This window comes from Nuphar pumila, chromosome 11, assembly GCF_984573655.1.
Source record: "Nuphar pumila chromosome 11, dmNupPumi1.hap1.1, whole genome shotgun sequence".
NCBI lineage: Eukaryota > Viridiplantae > Streptophyta > Magnoliopsida > Nymphaeales > Nymphaeaceae > Nuphar > Nuphar pumila.
Window position 1 is genome coordinate 118,878,673 of NC_143259.1, and position 18,933 is coordinate 118,897,605.

General features: G+C 42.5%; 1 protein-coding gene across 1 annotated transcript in view; it reads right to left on the reverse strand.

Annotated features, from left to right (window-relative positions):
• Window positions 1–18,933, reverse strand: part of LOC149823124 (protein EXPORTIN 1A-like) — a 94,743-nt gene that overhangs the window by 15,125 nt on the left and 60,685 nt on the right. The window contains exons 19-31 of the mRNA XM_089981441.1: window positions 18,469–18,534; window positions 16,558–16,656; window positions 16,382–16,462; window positions 16,185–16,274; window positions 15,481–15,566; window positions 15,207–15,287; window positions 14,912–15,094; window positions 14,618–14,684; window positions 14,419–14,529; window positions 12,815–12,922; window positions 12,592–12,729; window positions 12,370–12,507; window positions 12,181–12,285 (exon numbers count right to left, since the gene is read on the reverse strand). Of these exons, the coding sequence (XP_089837567.1) occupies window positions 12,181–12,285; window positions 12,370–12,507; window positions 12,592–12,729; window positions 12,815–12,922; window positions 14,419–14,529; window positions 14,618–14,684; window positions 14,912–15,094; window positions 15,207–15,287; window positions 15,481–15,566; window positions 16,185–16,274; window positions 16,382–16,462; window positions 16,558–16,656; window positions 18,469–18,534 (1,353 nt within the window). The remainder of the gene's footprint in view (window positions 1–12,180; window positions 12,286–12,369; window positions 12,508–12,591; window positions 12,730–12,814; window positions 12,923–14,418; window positions 14,530–14,617; window positions 14,685–14,911; window positions 15,095–15,206; window positions 15,288–15,480; window positions 15,567–16,184; window positions 16,275–16,381; window positions 16,463–16,557; window positions 16,657–18,468; window positions 18,535–18,933) is intronic.

Sequence of the window (18,933 nt, forward strand, 5' to 3'; positions counted from 1 at the left end):
TAGAATAAAACTTTTGCTTGTGTACCAGCACGATTGGATTCGAAATAAATGATTTTCGTAATAAAAACCTATATTTTTGCCTTTGCTCCTATACTTATGTCTTATTTTGCTTCTTCGGTATATTGACTCTTAACCTTGATTATTTTTTAAGGATGACGGGGAACTCAAGCAACAACATGGCTAATGAGTTGCGCGAGCAGAGAGGATTCATGATTGATACCCTCAACTCCTTGGCAGAGGCGATTCGTAGTCAGGGTCGCCTACAGCAGGATCTGAGCCCCTTTATTGGGAATACGCCAACCGCCACTTATGAAAAAATTCTGAAGCTTGACCTTCTTACCTTCTCTGGCAAGGTTGACCCTGACTTGGCGGAGAGTTGGGTCAAAGAGGTGGAATGGGTGTTCCAAGTTTTGTTTGTTCCTGACGATAAGAAGACGATGTTCGGGTCCTTTCGATTGAAGGACGACGCTCGCGAATGGTGGGACACTACCCGAGAAGTGCAGTTCCCGGGTGCTGAGGTGATTCCTTGGGAGGCTTTCCAGAGAGTTTTCCTCGGAAACTACTTCCCTCCTCATGCGAGGGAAAAGAAGAAGGTGGAATTTCTGGAGTTGTGCCAAGGCAGCTTAAGTTTAAACAAGTATATTGCCAAATTTCAACGGTTGGAGCGCTACTGTCCCCACCTGTTCGAGGATGATCATGAGCGGGCTGAAAAGTTCATTCGTGGATTGAAGGAAGGACTCAGGCATAGGGTTCTCACCAGCATGCCCGCGACTTTTTTTGCGGCTGTAGCAGCAACCACCCTACTGAACGAGGATTGAGAGCGTTCAAAGAGTGTGTAGGCCAAAAAAGTCATCTGTGACAGGTGGTGATCAAAAGAGGACCTATTCCGGCGGCCCAAGGCAGCGGCCACCATTACCTGTGAAGACCAAGGGAGGGAAAAAACAGTTCCCTCCGGCAAAGCGCCAACGACAGCAGGGCCATTCATTGCCCAGGCAGTCGTCTGGAGATAGCTGCCCCAAGTGCAAGAGGTCTCACGTAGGAAAATCTTGTCTGCGGGACACTGGCGGATGCTTGTACTGTGGTAAGATGGGTCACTTTATATGTGACTGCCGAAAGAAAGCAGCAGATGACCTCAAGCGAACCGGCAACGTATCTCAGCCTCCTCGACCACCTCACCACCAGCATCAGCGAGCACAACCAAGCAGTGTCAAGGAGTCGCGTCGAGTTTATGCAGTCACGGTCGAACAAATTACAAAGGGGGATCTCGTTCAAGGTACCATTCTTGTTGTTGGTCAAGCAGCTTTTGCACTCTTTGATTGTGGTGCCACACACTCGTTTGTTTCAGAAAAATTCGTAAAACCACTTGATAATGCTTTAGACGTGTATAACCCCGTTGGGAAGAACACGGTTTGTGCCACTTACATACCTGAATTAGACGTAGTTGTGGCAGAGCGGCACTTGCCTGCTTGTGCCATCCTGCTTGAGATGACAGAATTTGACGTCATCCTAGGCATGGATTGGTTGCACAAGTATCATGCCAAGATATTTTGATGTGATGGCAAGATCGTTTTATCACCTCCAGGCTCTCCGAGAGTAAAATTCAAAATTCCCAGACCTATGCGAGCAAGTCGGATGATCTCGGCGCTAAAGGCACAAAATTTCTTGCTGAAAGGATGCACTGCCTTTTTGGTTAGTGTTATCCAATCGGATCCAATGCCTTCTCTCATCAGTGAGCTAGATGTTGTTCGCGATTATCCCGACGTTTTTCCTAAAGAACTATCGGGACTTCCGTCGTCTCGTGAGGTAGAATTTTATATTGAATTGCTAATAGGTATGATGTCAATCTCTAAAGCACCTTACAAGATGGCGCCAGCTGAGCTTGAGGAGCTCAAGAAGCAGTTACAGGAGTTGTTGGATCAGGGATTCATTCGCTCCAGCGTATCTCCTTGGGGAGCTCCTGTGCTTTTCATGAAGAAGAAGGATGAGACCTTACGTTTATACATGGACTATCGAATGCTCAACCAGGCCACGATAAAAAATAAGTACCCATTGCCACGTATCGAAGACTTGTTCGATCAGTTACAGAAGGCTAAAGTTTTCTCGAAAATCGACCTTAGGTCTAGATACCATCAACTCAGAATTAAGAATGATGATATTCCTAAGACGGCCTTTCGGACGAGATACGAACATTATGAGTTCACGGTCATGCCGTTCGGACTGACCAATGCCCCTGCAGCTTTCATGGACTTAATGAATAGGGTGTTCAAGTCATTTTTGGACACCTTCGTGATCGTGTTCATCGACGACATCTTGGTGTACTCAGAAAGTCGACAACAACATCGAGAATACCTAATCATCGTATTGGAGACCCTGCGAAAGGAACGTTTATATGCCAAGTTCTCTAAATGTGAATTCTGGCTCGAAGAAGTTATGTTTTGGGGACACGTTATTTCTAAGGAAGGAGTGTCTGTGGACCCTGCAAAGGTTGAGGTTGTACTCAGTTGGCAGCAACCGAAGAACGCATGTGATATCAGGAGTTTTCTTGGACTAACAGGTTACTACAGAAGATTCATTCAGGATTTTTCTAAAATTGCGTTACCCTGACGAAGTTGCTGAAGAAAGATGCTAGATTCTTATGGGACGAGAAGTGCGATGCAAGTTTTCAATTATTGAAGAAGTGACTTACCAGTGCTCCTATTTTGACCTTACCTTCTGGTAAAGGCGGATTCGTGATTTATATCGATGCCTTTGGGTTAGGCCTAGGGCCATGCTGATACAGAATGGGAAAGTGATCGCTTACGCCTCTCGGCAACTTAAAATTCACGAGAAGAACTACCCAACTCATGATTTAGAGTTAGTCGCGGTTGTGTTCGCACTGAAGATATGGCGACACTACTTGTATGGGGAGCAGTTTGAAGCATTCACCAATCATAAGAGCCTTAAGTATCTATTTTCACATAAAGAATTGAACATGAGGCAACGACGTTGGCTAGAATTTCTCAAAGATTACGACATCACCCTCTCCTACCACCCAAAGAAGGCGAATGTCGTGTCTGACGCCCTCAGCCACAAAGCACCAGAAGTTTCGATTAATGCCTTATTTGCTGGTTGGAGGTTAGTTGAAGACCTAGCCTCTTGGGAACCTTTCACAATCACTCAAGATTCAATCAGTTTATCCCATCTTGTTGCTCAACCTGAGCTACTAGCTAGGATCATCAATGGGCAGAAGACGGATGCACGCTACGAGAAGTTGAAGGCTCAAGCGATACTGACAGATACACCTTTTCGTCGGAAGGAGGATGGAAGTATATGGCTGAAGGAGCGCCTTTGGGTTCCTGCTGACCCGGTCTTACGAGATTAAATTCTTGCGGAAGCCCACAAGTCTAGATACACCATTCACCCTGGCGGCACGAAGATGTTCAAGGACCTACAACAGAGTTATTGGTGGAACGGAATGAAACAAGATATGGCTGAGTATGTCTCGAAGTGTTTGACGTGCCAGCAGATCAAGATTGAGCACCAAAGACCCGGTGGGGTCATGCAGCAGATAGAGATCCCTCTATGGAAGTGGGAGGATATCACCATGGACTTCATAGTCGGTCTACTGAGGACGTGGAGGAAGCATGGCACAATTTGGGTGATTGTCGATAGACTCACCAAGCCTGCTCACTTCCTACATGTCCGTCTCAACCAGCCATTAGATAGTCTCGCTGATCTCTATGTAAGAGAGATTGTGAGACGGCATGGTGTTCCGGTCTCGATTATCTCTGATCGTGATCCTAGATTCACTTCGAGGTTTTGGGGGCAACTTCAGCTGACTTTAGGCACAAAGTTGAAGTTCAGTACTGTGTTTCACCCCCAGATTGATGGGCAGTCAGAACGTACGATTCAGACCTTGGAAGACATGCTTCGAGCTTGTATAATGAACTAGAAGGGAGAGTGGGATTCTCACATTAGTCTAGCGGAATTTGCGTATAACAACAGCTATCATGCGAGCATCGGGATGGCCCAATACAAAGCTTTGTATGGGAGGCCTTGTCGATCACCTGTCTACTGGGGTGAAGTCGGTGAACGAAGGCTGGAGGCACCCATAGTTCTACAACACTATACTCAACAAGTGCAAATGATTCGGGAACGACTCCGTACCGCTCAGAGTCGGCAGAAAAGCTATGCAGATAGACGTCGACGAGAGCTTACCTTCGAAGTTGGCGAGATTGTTTTTGTTAAGGTATCTCCGACGAAGAGCGTATTTCGGTTCGAGAAAAAGGGAAAGCTAAGTCCTAGATACGTCGGACTGTTCGAAATCCTGGAACGGATTGGAGAAGCAGCTTATCGCGTGGCGTTACCTCCTCAGTACGCTCAGATCCATAATGTTTTTCATGTATCCATGTTGAGGAAGTATGTTCACGATCCATCGCACATCATTCATTATGATGATGTGGACATTAGAGGGGACTTGACATTCGAACAAAGACCAGTAGAGATCGTCGATCGTCGTGACCAAGTGCTAAGATCAAAGACCATTTCCTTTGTAAATGTTCGGTGGCAACACCATGGAATTGACGAATGTACTTGGGAACCTGAGAACGATATTATAGAAAAATATCCTGACGTGTATTTTGATTCATGAAGGCAATAAATATTTCGCGCACGAAATTCTTTTAAGAGGGTAGGATGTAAAACCCACGTTTAAAAAAAATAGTATCGGACCCGACCCGGGACCGTCCTCATTAGGGTTTCAAAACCCGACTCAAGAAGCGGATTTTAAGAAATCCTCTTCCCGAGCGTCGCACCCCACCCACGCTTCGACTGGATTAGGGAAACCCATCGGGGTTTCCCCATTTACCCCCCCCCCCCCCCGAGCTCTTTAAGAGCACCGCAGGAGGGCAAGGGGAGGTACGCCTCCCTCTCAAGCCACCTCCTCCTCGTGCCGACCATCCCCCTCGTTCCCGAAGCGCGACAACACTGCCGACCGACGACCCTTTCCCTAGGTACGCTCTTTTTCCCCTTATTCTCCCCTCACCTCCCTCTCTGTCATCTCGCCGGAAGGCACGACAGGAGGTCAATGGCCCCAACCGTGTCCTCCCTCTTCACCCTCTTCTTGAGGGTTTACCGGGAGGCCGACACGCGGTGCACGGCCCCTGTCACGCCCTCCCACTCCCTTTGTGTCCCTCGGAGGCCCGACAAGTGGCCTACGGGGCCCCTGTCATCTCCCTCTCTCTCTTGAGGTTGTCGGTGAGCCAGTGGCCCCTGCGGCACCCCCCTCTCTTCCCTGTGGGCTATCGGACGACCGACGAGAGGTCGGTCGTCCCCCTGCATCCTCCCGCTCCCCCTTTGCCATGCTTTTTCCTTCTTTTTTGTTGTCGTCGTGACTCTGTCAGGCAGGGGCCGAGGCCCTTGCCATCCCCTGTTTCGACAGGCAGGGGTTGAGGCCCCTGCCATTCCCTATTTGGACGAGCAGGGGCCAAGGGCCCTGTCGTTTATAATTGTGCCAGGCAAGGGCTGAGGCCCCTGCCATTTCCTGTTCCGCCAGGCAGGGGCAGGGGCCCCTACCATTATTCGTTCGTCAGGCAGGGGCCTCGCCCTTGCCATTTCCTTGTTTGGTCAGGCAGGGGCCACAGCCCCTGCCGATTGCCGTTTTGTCTGGCAGGGACTGAGGCCCTTGCCATTCATTGGGTAGCAGGGGCCGAGGCCCCTGTCATCCAGTTTTGTCAGGCAGGGACCGAAGTCCCTGCCATTTGTTACTCTCGTGAAGCAGGGGCCGAGGCCCCTGCCGTTGGCTGTTGTGTCTGGCAGGGGCCGAGGCCCCTCCCATTTATTGCTTTCATCAGGCAGGGGCTGAGGCCCCTGCCGTTTGTTGTTTTGGCAGGCAGAGGCTCAGACCCCTGCCATTCGTTGTTTGGTCAGGCAAGGGTCGATGCCCCTGCTGTTCGCCGTTTGGTCAAGCAGAGGTCTTGGGCCACTACCGTTCTGTTTTTCCCTGTTAAGCAGGAGCCTTGACCCTGCCACTCATCAGATTCCGCCGACAGGGCAGGTCTTACCATTGCCCTTCTGTTCTTTTTGATAACTATGTCATAATAACTCTCACACTTTTGCAGACTTCGCATCGAACCCCGCTCTGGCTCTGCGGCCTGAGCCTCGTATCATCTACACTCGTAGACGCACACAGTTGCACGACATCCCGAGGTAGGGGAAAGTCGCACGAAGAGTTTGTATGAATGAAATAAAATATAAGGATTCTGTGATAGAATAATTTATTTGGCATACATGCTTACCTGTAGGATTACTTAACTTGTGATTGTCTGTTTTGTGTTTCCTCATCCTTATTCTTTTGAAATTGCATGCTTAATGTAAACTCTATGGGTAGACTCATTTCTAGAAAGAAACCCACGACAATTGCTATTGTAACCGGACCTTAAGACAAGTACAGTATATATTTTACGAGAGGTCATAAAGTACCTTGAAGTGGGCAATCAACACTTTATTGATATAAATGAGATAATGTTGGCCTTCATAGGCCAATTGCTTAAAGAGCAATATATGTCATATATGAACCAAAAGAATCACAAGACATTATTTGTTGCCCTCTCATCGTACCTCTAGGAAGGTATGACCGTACTTTTAGACAAATATGTCCCATGTGTGTTACAATGTTTGGGTAATGAGGTCGTAGTAACCTCGAAGCGTGCATTTAGCACAATGCTGAGATCATATAAATGGTGACAACTCGCCCTCACAGGCAAGATGCTCGAGTGGGTCTAACATACCAGAGCATATGGAATAGGGCGGCGGTTAAGAAACCCCCTGTCGTACCCATTCGACCTTCACGATTTATCAAGGAAGAGGATGGATGGTACAAAAACTCCAATGAACAGGTTGTTAACAACCACCCTACGGGCAAAAGACTTGACTTCTCCAGTCATCGGAGTTAGGGGAATTGGGATTACCATAAATTATCCTAGGTGGTAACTCCCAGGTACTTATGCAGAAGTTTGATGCATCCATGGGGCACGAATGCCTTTGGCGATTTACTCTCTTGGTCACTGACTGTCTCCTTAGGAGCGGACTCAGTCAGTCATCCGGGTTAATGAAAACACTTGATATAATAAACCCTCGGATCGGTCTCGGTTGTTTCTACGTTTCGTGTTTGTGTGTACCCACAGGCCAGTTAATATCAGAACTTAAAGAATATCTTTTTAAATAGTTGTAGATGATTGAGACTTACACTGCTTGAAATGTTTCAAACAATAGCTCCTTGCATATGTTACACTTGCTAGAATAGATTATAATTGTACTTTTTTTTAATATAATAAACTGTTTACCTCATGAATGTCCTGTTTTATTTTTATTCTACTTTATGTATTTTTGCACCTACTGGTTTGTTATGAAACTGACCCATTTCATGGGCAGGTGAGGAGTAGGACTTCACATGCGGCCGATGGCGTGGTGCAATATGGCTCAAGATTTCTCTTCTTTCTGCTGGCATCTTGGCTCTGAGTTTTGGAGTTTTTCCTTTAGAATTATTGGATATTGGGAAAATACTCATTTTGTAATAAACTACAGATTTTATTAATGATCTATTATTTCCTCAATTCCTTTAAGTAGTTGTTCATGTGAAATGACGGTTTTTCAGCTAACGTACCCATGATTTGTTAACTTGTGCTTCTTTCTAAATGTCTTCCACTGTCGCTTTTGAAAAATAAAAACTTTAAATCTTTAAAAGGTTTTTCGATAGTGTTTTCGAAATCACAAGTTGAAATTTTGGGGCGTTACAATGAGTGATCCAGTAGAGAGCGTGAAAATCCATGCTTTTGTATCTCAAGGTAAAAGCTGTCAAACCAAGAATGAGAGACTTGTTTTAGGCCATAGATAGCTCTCTTTAGTCTGCACACATGTGTTTTACAATTTTGCTCTTGATATCCAAGGGGTTGTTCCATGTAGACTTTCTCCTTCAAATCCCCATGCAAGAATGCATTTTTTACATCAAGCTGACTCAGTTTCTATCCATATTCAACGGCCAAGGAAAGAATAATTCGAATTGTTTCCATTCTCACCATTGGGCTTAAGGTCTCATCATAGTCTTGCCCTGCTTCTTGAGTAAACCCTTTTGCCACCAGTCTTGCCTTGTATCGTTCAATGATTTCATCTGGTTTATACTTTATTTTGTAGACCCATTTGCATCCAACAACATTTTTGTCAGGTGGTATGGGAACGATTTCCCAGGTTCTACATTCATGTAAGGCTTAAATTTCATCATTCATGGCTTCTACCCATTTGGTAGAAGTGGATGCCTGATAGTACATAATAGGTTTATCTTCTTTATTCAGGGCAGTTAAGAAGAGCTGAAAATCCAAGGAGAATTTGTTATAACTAACCCACCTATCAATAGGGTGTCGAATGCAATTGGATCTTCTGACCTCAAGAGTATGAGAGGAAGTAGGTGCAGCTGCTGAGGTGTGATTTGAAAGGTCTGGCACTGTCGTTCTCTGTCTAGTATAGCAAATGCCCTTGTATCTGCCCGGTACGAATGATATTTCTTCCCCATTCTGTCATCCCGATGTGCTAATAGTCAGACGTTTCTTCTTCCTACCGCCCACAACCTGGAGAACAAACTTCATTGGAACTAGCAAAAAGCTCAGAATTCAACCAAGAGTAATAAACTGCGGTGATGGTAGGGGACATATCCGTTGTGCCAGCTTTGTGATCAAAATTGTGTTCATCAAAGATAATATTTCTTGAGATTCTGATATGTCTGTTGGCGGGATCATAACACCTATATCCTTTGTAGTCGTCTGCATATCCCACAAATCTACACTTCTGAGCCTTGTCCTAAAACTTGTTTATCAGGGACCGATCAATGTGCACATAACAAACATATTTGAAGGCTCGCAAATCATAATAACTAGGATGAGCTCCAAAAAGACAGTAACAAGGAGACTTATTTTCCAGAACAACCATAGGCAATCTATCTATCACATGTACGGCAAAATGAAAAGCTTTTGTCCACAGATTGATCGGAAGATTACTGTCATGGAGCATACTCATGGCACTTTCAACGATATGCATGTGTTTTCGCTCAGCAATCCCATTTTGTTGAGGGTGTGTGGACAGGACACCCTTCTACCTATCCCATTATTTTGAAGAAAGGAAATAAAGTTACTAGATGAGAACTCCCCACCTCCATCACATTGGAAGAATTGGATGGACTCACTGAATTGATTTTTTACTAAGTAAAGAAAATTTTGAAACAAAAGAAAAACTTCCGACTTATTTTTTATGAAGTATATTCAGGTGTATCAAGAGTAGCTATCAACAAAAATTAGGTAGTATCTGCTCCCAGTTCCACAGACAACTGGGGCAGGTCCCCATACATCAGAACATATTACCTCAAAAGGCTTTGAAGCTCTCTTATTAATAGAGTGAAAAGGCAATACATGACTTTTGCATATAAGACAACTGGAACACTTCTGACTTTTCTCGTCCACATTGAGACTTTCTTTTGGAATGAGATTATTAGAAACAAGTTTCTCAATAAAATGACTCCCACAATGTCCTAATCGACTATGCCAAAAGAAAGGCTTATTACATTCAGAAATACTAAAAACATTTGCTGAAGAGAAGGAACATGACTCTAATGAACATTTTGAATCCAGATGAGGGGGCAGACAGGATGACATGGAGCTTCTTCAAAGACATACATATTGTCTCATCTCTTTCCTTCAGCGAATGTTTCCCTCGTGTGAAGGTCCTTGACCTGCACAGAGAAGGGAGTGAATTCGACTGAAGCATGATTATCATCAACAAGTTTAGAAACAGAGACAATATTTTTCTTGATATTAGGAGCATGAAGAACATCAGAAAGTTTAAGAGTAGAATGTAACATGGGAATGACAAATTTTCCAACATGAGAAACAGTATGGTAAGATCAATCTCCAGTGACAATTTTACTTTTGCCAAAATAAGGAATAGGTTTAGAAAGTTTACCTGCATCACCAATCACGTGAGTTGTTGCCCCTGAGTCAATGAACCAAGTGCCTTGATCATTCTGCTTTAATTTTAATTCTGACAAGGCGGATATCAACAGATCTCTAATCTCTCCACTGTCTCTGATATTGGTGGACTTTCTTTTTTGTTCTGTCTGTGGAGTCTTTCCTTTATTTTCAGGATTGTGCCAACAATTCGCCTTGATATGCCCCTTTTTGTTACAAAGGAAGCAAGTAGGGATAGATCTTTGTCCCTGAGCATGAGTCAACATATTTAGAGTGGGAAGCAATCCACGTCCTTCATGTCCATTTCGCCCTTGTCCCCCTCGCCCCCGTCCTCGACCATAAGCCACTCCTGTGGCAAAAACTTCTTGAAAAATTGTATGAGCATGAGTTTCGTCAGAAAATTCCTTCAGAATCATTTCATACTGAATTAATTTAGCTCGCAACTCATCAAAAGTAGGAAGGGCAGGCAGACACAATAGTGAAGTGACAATCATATTATAGTCGGATCCCAATCCACTTAGAGTTTGTTGCACATCACTGTCACTCACCGTACATCCGATAACTGCAAGTTGGTCTGCGATAGTCTTCATTTTGTTTAGATATTCCATGATGGTCATGGAATCTTTTCTCAACAGCTGAAATTCTCTCTTGAGAAAAACCATCCTCGCCTGTGAAACTTGTGAATATGTCTGAACCAATCTCTCCCAAAGTTGCAGGGTTGTACGATTGTCGGGGATTGCAACAAGAACCTCTTGAGACAAGGTAGAAGTGATGTATGCAACTATTGATTGATCTTTCCTTTCCCAGTTGAGGTATTCTGCATTTTTGACATACACAATTGAACCTGCCCCTTTATCATCTTTCTCTTCTCTCGTAACAAATTCTAGCGGGACTGGAGTGGTTTCATCCAGGTGACCTAAGAGACTTTTTCTTTTGTTGCGGTTGTGCAACCTTCGAGAGGCTAACGATCGGAGACTGTCAGATTCAAAAGGGAATTAGGTCTGGATTTTCCCTTCCTCCCCCTTTTGTTTTTTGTGATTGATGCAATAAGAAAAATTTTGTTGGACAGAAATTTTTTTTAACTGATTGTGTTTTCAGACAAGACACAGATGAATATGGTGTGGGCAGACAACTGGTATGTGAATATCAGTTGTGACAGCAAGAAGAAACAGATTGAAGATGGAATCGCTGGAAAGAATAAGAATCAGATTGAATATTTACTGACAGCAAATATGGACAGCAAAAGGGGAATACGCAGTGAGTACAGATCTGGTGCATCAGATCTGAAAAAAAAAACAGACGCAGAGAGGGTGGGTCGTGGGGAATACACAGCGATTCACGTGAAACAGATCCCCCCCCTTTTTTCATATGACACACAGGATTCACGTGAACAAGGATTCACGTGAACTCCTCACACGTGAATTTAGGGATTCACGTGAGACGTGAATCCACCAGAAGGGGTTAGAGAAGAAATGATAGGAAGAAAGAAAAAAAACTGAAGAAGAGAAGAAGACAAGAGACGAAGAAATCCTCAAACCTCTGGTCGGTCACACCCTTTGGAAGCCTCTTCAACCCCTAGATGGATCTCGACTCTGATACCATGTTAGAATCCTCTGGAACCTGTATTGAGAGAAAGAGAAAGAGAATAGAAGAAGAAGGGGCTGCGGCTGTCACGATTTCCATTACTGAAATCGTGACCTAAACAATGTATTAATATGTTTGTGTGTACAGTATGGGTCCGGGTCTGGTTTAATATCCAGACCCGGAATGAAATAAAAACTATACATTAAAAGGACTCAAGTCTGATATGACTCGGGTCTGATATGATATCCAGACCCTAAACACACTTTCACACTTTTTCAATGTGTGCTTATGTTTCCCCAAAAAAAACTAGTTTTTTTTTAAATGTCACAAGATTTTCCAATGCCAATATTTACCCAAGAAAGAGATTTGTGACTACGATTAAGAGAAACATGTAAAGATTACAGTACAGTGAAATGGAAAGTGTGCATGAGATAGCTGTGCTTGTGTGCGTGTTGGGTTGGGTGGGAGAGAAAGAGGAAGTGAGAAAATTCTACAATCATATCCTCGTACAAAGTAACTTCTCATTGTGAATAAAAAAGAAGAGGCTGATGAGATGCCCAATCATTCAAGCAAACACACACTGAAAATAATATACTCCAGACTTTACCTGAGAAGAAAATTCTTTGGATTGAACGAGGAAATCACGAATATGGTTTTTGAAGGTGGGAAGGTCATTTCTTGACTCAAAGAGCCCATCAACAAAGTGAGTTACCTGGGAAGGAAAGCAACATTTGTAAGATTGTGGCATAACATACAAAATTCAGTTCACTTGCAAAGACAATTGCAGGTTTCTAACCTCTGTCGTTGTCATGTTAGGGAATGATGTCCCAAGCAGTTTTACAGTGTAGTCACGAACAAAAAATGTATTATTTGGATAGGGCAAAGGAACTGCAGCTGCATCCCACAATGGCTCTGTCAATGAACCAGAGTCCACCTGCAAATGCACAATTGCAAATACCTTGTATCTTAAGAGGAGTTAGGAAACAGAGACAGATAAAAGGAGGGCAAACTCAAATACCAGCGAAAACAAGTGCTGCAACACTAAGACATGTAGCTTGAAACCAGGTTTGTGGAATGTGTCTGTCAGAACAGCAAATATCTCTTGAACAATTGTAAGGAAATAAGCCTTGTGAAACTGATTGCAGAACTCAGAAGCCTGTAGGAGGGTGAAAGAACATCAAAGCCACACAAAAGCTGATCAAGAACGTAGTAGGGCTCTAAACTTGACTGAAAATTTGAACCTGAAAATTCTTCAGCATTTCCAATAAAAGGTTAAGGCCAGTCTCAGCAATATTTCTTTCAGTATGTCGAAATGCCCAGTTTATAGAATCCATTACAAGCTTCAATTGCTGCAAGAATAAAAAAAAAATACTAGTTACATAAACAGTCATATGCATCACATACCATATAACATGGAACAAGTACCAGGGAGAAAAAACCCACAATCGGCACACATGAGGTAATGCAGGATGCTGGGGTCGTGAAGACTCATAAGACCATGACCATGCAAGGCAAGACACTACGGACCCATGAAGTGTGGCACAACTAACTTTGCCAAGTAATCATAATTTTTTCAATTTTAAAGAAAAATAGACGATTGAGATCTTGTAAAAGGCTAGAGCAACTATAAGTATTTTATGAGAAAATTATGCAAGTAACAATGTCTGACTAAATTTTCAAAAGAATGCAAACTCAAATAAATAAACAAGATTATTCTGATTTGCATTGTTAAATTTTTTTTCTTTACATCTATATATATATATATATATTCCTTTTCAGGTCAATTTAATCACCATTAATGTGTGCTACCATCTGGCCATGTCCAAAATAATTATAACCTAAAGATCTAAAATGAAAATGCCATCAAGGGTAAGGGGCAATTTTAGGGACACAACAAGAAAGCATGCAAGAAACATTCTAGCTAACAATATTCAGTAAGCAAAAGAAAATAAGGTCAAATACATAGGAAACACTGACTAATAGAAGACCAATAAAAACAAAAGCCACACCGACACTGCAGCTTTCAAGTCTTGAGCTGCAAATAATTTCATTGTTGCCTTTTAAAAGTATATGCACAAGTTCCAGTAACAAACAAAAACCCTTGGAAATGACATGAATTGGGAAGAAAAAAATAGAGAAAACCATGGAAAAAAGAACAAATATGTTCAAAAGTCCAAATATTCAACCATAACAGTAAGCATTTTTTCCCTTCTGTTTAAAACTCTTCAGTATCTCAAAATGAACTTCAAATAAAGAACAAGGTCAAAATGGTGTGCAGAAAAAACACATCGGATGTGCGCTTGGTCAAAGTAGAACATCACCAGGGAATGATGTGCAATCCACCAAAGCAAAGACTAGTTAAAATGACATATGCTTGCACCCCAACACAAGGTATGTGCCTCCTGCTTACAGGAATCAACATCAATAAAACTACAACCAATTGACATTATAATCTGATTCTACTAGAACAGATAAAAGGACATAGGCATTTAACAGAAAAGTTGGGGTACGGAAACATAGGAAGCCACATGCGTGCATGCAAACAAAGCTATGTCACATAGGTGCAGGTGCAGATGCAGATACTGGTGCTGAAAGTGCAGCACAGCAATAGCTGTGTGTGTGTGTGTGCATGTATATATTTATATATGTAGTATAAATAAAACTGAACTTGGTTATAGGTAACCCAGTCCACTTTCAGATAGAAATGGACCTCAGTGTGGTTCACCTGCAGAAGTCGTGTCCAAGTGTCGCATCCGCACAGATGTGGGTGCAATATGGTTGCATTGCCCTTTAGAAGTATCCATGTTACATAGAAACAAAAAAAAGTACCACTGTGATAACGCACCTGACTTGACAAACGAATTAGAGCATTAAAACAATGAGTAGCAATGGCACGTAATAATGAGAAAAACTTCAGGCGATGCTCAGGATAATCTTCAAAGTTCTTGGTAATCATCTGCAGAATACCATGGTAATGTGGTTGAGAAAATTGCAAGTCAGGCAACAAGCAACAAGATAAAATAATAGATGGAGGTGAAATTTACCTCAAGGGTGCACTCAAAAACAGCTTCAAATATACGAGGCACATCCTCTGTCATGACACCTTTGTACCTACATGTAGCAAAGGTGATGAATGAGATGGTGATGTCGGTGCTTGAAATACATGTTTATGAGAATATGAGAGTAATTATTCCTCCCAAAATGAGCACTTCATAACTACTTTATGAGAATAAACATTGTAGACAGTAACTTATTCCTAGTTTATTCACTTGAAGTAAAAGTGCAGCAGATGAAAGCTAAAACACTCTAAATAGAACAAAACAGGAAAATAGAAATACTTGTTTATTATTGTTGCAAAAACTGATAAAACTTCTGCCTCTCGGGCATCTGGCAAATTCCTAGCATAGTCACCAAGAACAGGATCCATCATTGGTGGCACAAACTGCTTTCCTATCTGTGACTGATCTTCAGCCTTATCCACAAAAGTTTCAATCAGTTTCAGTGTCTCTCTCTTCACCGACCTGTTTGATAGCAAATATCATGGGTTAAACCATCAAAAACTAAACTTTATTGAAAGAAGAAAATAAAAAACATGCACGTGTACTTGACTATAAATATCCAAATTCACATTACCTAAGAAGTTTTACATAGGATGTTCTTGATGCATATGGACCTCCTTCAGCTATGTTGCTTGAAATAAGTTCACTATACATTCTGTTTTAAAGTACAAAGGCATTCATTGTCAAGAAACCATAAGTTTTTTTTATCTCATCACATAGGCCCTAACATGAATCAAGAACATTTGGCCAACTATGATGTTTGTCTAAGACTCTAAACTGCAGCTCCAATGGCTATCAATTTTTCACATCTACAACTAAACAATCAGAGTGAAGAATCAGATGAATACCTGTACACATTAAGCATATCCAAAAAGATCAATGATATCTGAGACAAAAAGTATGTCCTTAATGAACTGGCAACACTGGTGTTGGTCTGCCAAACAAGTTCAAATGAAATATCAAATAAAATTGCTAAAAACAATTCACAACGATCTCGTACAGCAAAAAAAAGGACTTTAATGGGATAAGCATATGATAACAAACTTAGATCAAGACCACAGCATCCCTGACGCAGATGATTTATTTAACAATGACAGTGCGGGGCAATAATCTAAAGTTTTTATTGCAGATGAAACTCAATCATCTAGTTACTTGAATAACATGCATCATATAGATTAATCTTAACCAAGCCAAACATGTCAATCATAAAAATCATATCATTCAAATCACAACTATATAAATGACCTGATTTAGTCAATCAAGGGCAGCTTCATGACGAAACCAAGTTTTTCATCATCCAAAGGATCTCATTGGACCAGCATTTGTAATACAAAGTTGACTGTCAAAAGAATAGAGAGAATTTAAATCCCTTGTAATGAAATAGGAGACCAACAATGTTTCAGCAAACCATCACAAGCAACTTATACATTAACAGATGGCTGCAATGCTTGAAACTAGCCAATATGAGATATTGAAACATTCCAAAACAAGATTAGTTTTGACAAATCTTCTAAAAACATATGAATAATTTTTGGTGCCACAGAATGATCACCTGCAATATGTCAAGTACAGTTCTTATCACAGTATGATCCTTCAAAAAATCAACGCTTTCACATGCTTGACCAATAATCTCAGCCCATCGCTGCAGGATAAATAATGGTTAAGTCATGTAGCGTCTAGCAAGAAAAAGGATCGTCATGAATCATTACAAGCTGCATTCAAATGCACACTTAAAATATTTGAGAGAACCTGATTAGGAAACTGCATCAATCTCGGAAGATATTCATCTCTTTTCTGTGGGTCAGATTCTGCTTGAATCATATGACCAACCTGCAAATATTCAGCAAGAAAATTACCAAGCATTATCATCCTACCCAATGTTGGAATTGAAGATCAAAGACTTGAAGTTAAAATTTGTAACAGACCGATTCATAAAATATATGAATTTGATGGGGCGCAAGATGCAATACAGTTGTTGAGAGACCAGTTAAAAGCTCAGATACAAATGGCTCACTCTCTCCAACCTGGAAAATCAGGATGAAAACCAATTATTCAACCATCCATGATAAGGCTGAATGAGTATTACTCAATCAGGTTGCCTTCAAGATGATTAAAACACCAGGAACTAGAATATAGAGAAGAAAACATAACCTAATTTGGCAACTATGTGCAGGAGAGCTCATGCACATGCAAATGTCTCATGTCTGCCAATTTATTTTAAAAAATACCTGGTGTAATATAGTGCTTCAGCACCAATTTCACATGTAGTTTTATCGCATTTTGCACTCGTAATAGACAGGAGGACTACCGCCAGACACCTGATTGCCTTCAAATATGGACTTACTATGTAGGAAACAAAGACTATATAAAGGTATGAAAACATCATGTAGCAGTTGTAGGCAGCTAGTTTCAATATAATGTTAGAATTTAACCATCTGATGGGGTGCCTTGCCACTATGTCCTCATTATCCACCTTGAATCTAAATAACTTTACATTTACAACCTTCAGATAATCTTCATTTACTACTATTGAACAATAGATCATCTTCAGGTGAGATTGTAAAAAGACTATCAATTTGACTGATCTATCATTGGCAAGCATCTATGTCACAGGGACTCGGCAAACCGGGTGCCGCATCCGCGTTGCGACACGGGTGCGTGTGCGGCATCCGGTGTGGTCAACCAGACCCTGGGTGTGGTCAACGCACTCAGGGTCATTTGTGTCCAATTTTTAGACTTTAAAAAAAAATATGCCCGATGAAATATGCTGCGGAGGGGAGGATTAGGGCAATTGTTTTTTGCCCTAATCCTCCCGACCTCTCCTCGCCGGACCCCTCCGCCGATCAACCTCCTCACCGGACCCCGCCGCCAATCGACCTCCTCACCGAACCCCGCCTCCTCAGGTACTTTCTCTCTTCTCCGACTCCCTCTGCTCTCCTCCTCTCTGACTCCCTCTGCTCTCCTCTTCGATCCCTCCCCTGCACAAAGAGGGTGCAGGGAGGGGGCCTGCCAACAAAAAGTGCAGGGAGGGGGCTCGACCCCTCCCCTGCACAAAGAGGGAGGACAGGGAGGGGGCTCAACCCCTCCCCTGCACACAGAGAAAGCAAGGAGGGGCTCGGTCCATCCCTTGCCAACAGGGAGCGCAGGGAGGGGGCTTGGCCCCTCCCCTGCACAAAGAGGGCGCAGGGAGGGGGGCTCGGCCCCTCCCCTCCCAACAGAGAGTGCAGGGAGGGGGCTCGGCCCATCCCCTGCACACAGAGAGCGCAGGGAGGGGCTCGACCCCTCCCCTGTCAACAAGGAGCACAGGGAGGGGGCTCGACCCCTCCCCTGCACAAAGAGGGCACAAGGAGGGGGCTCGGCCCCTCCCCTGCCAGCAGAGAGTGCAGGGAGGGGGTTCAGCCCCTCCCCTGCACACAAAGAGCGCAGGGAGGGGCTCGGACCCTCCCCTGCCAACAGGGAGCGTAGGGAGGGGGCTCAACCCCTCCCCTGCACAAAGAGGGTTAATGTTAATGTTGTTAATTGTTAAAACTTAAAAATTATATATATATATATATATATATATATATATATATATATATATATATATATATATATATATATATATATATTTACTGCACCCCCGCACCCAAGTTTTTTGAAAGTGCCGCACCCCCGCACCCGCACCCATGTGACATAGGCAAGCATTTAATTTGTTGAACAGCAGTGAATGCTTTCTGAATCATGACCAAGCAGTTCTGAATCATGATCAAGTAAAGCATTGGCAGAAAAACAGTATAATTGAAAAATAAAAACAACAGTGAATGCTTCAAATGAATAAACTGATATATTGTTTTTACCTGAACAATTACAAACTTCCTCTTGCATTTCTGAACAATCTTCAAGAATGTATCACAAGCCATATCCTGACAGTTGCACAGAATAAAATGCCTATTATAAGCATTCAAAATATATAGCATAGCGTTCTCTTAACCACAGATCATCTCTATTGTGCTATTATATAAAGTTATAAACAAAAAAAACATGCATGCAAGCAGACTCACACAAACACAGATGAGGACGGCTGTAGGTTTAATGTGTATAAGCCATCTAACCAATAACAAAGACAGCAATCAAACCAAAAGCAAGCAAATATCAATGTGAAAACAGTAAGAATAAGTAAAGCAGAAATATCAAAAGAATAAATTACTATCACTTACATACAATGGATGCAAGTTTGGCCAGTTAATAGAATCGCATAAAACAATGAACCATTTGATCAACCAAATCCTATTAGCTAGGCAACAAATGGTCAAAATCTAGAC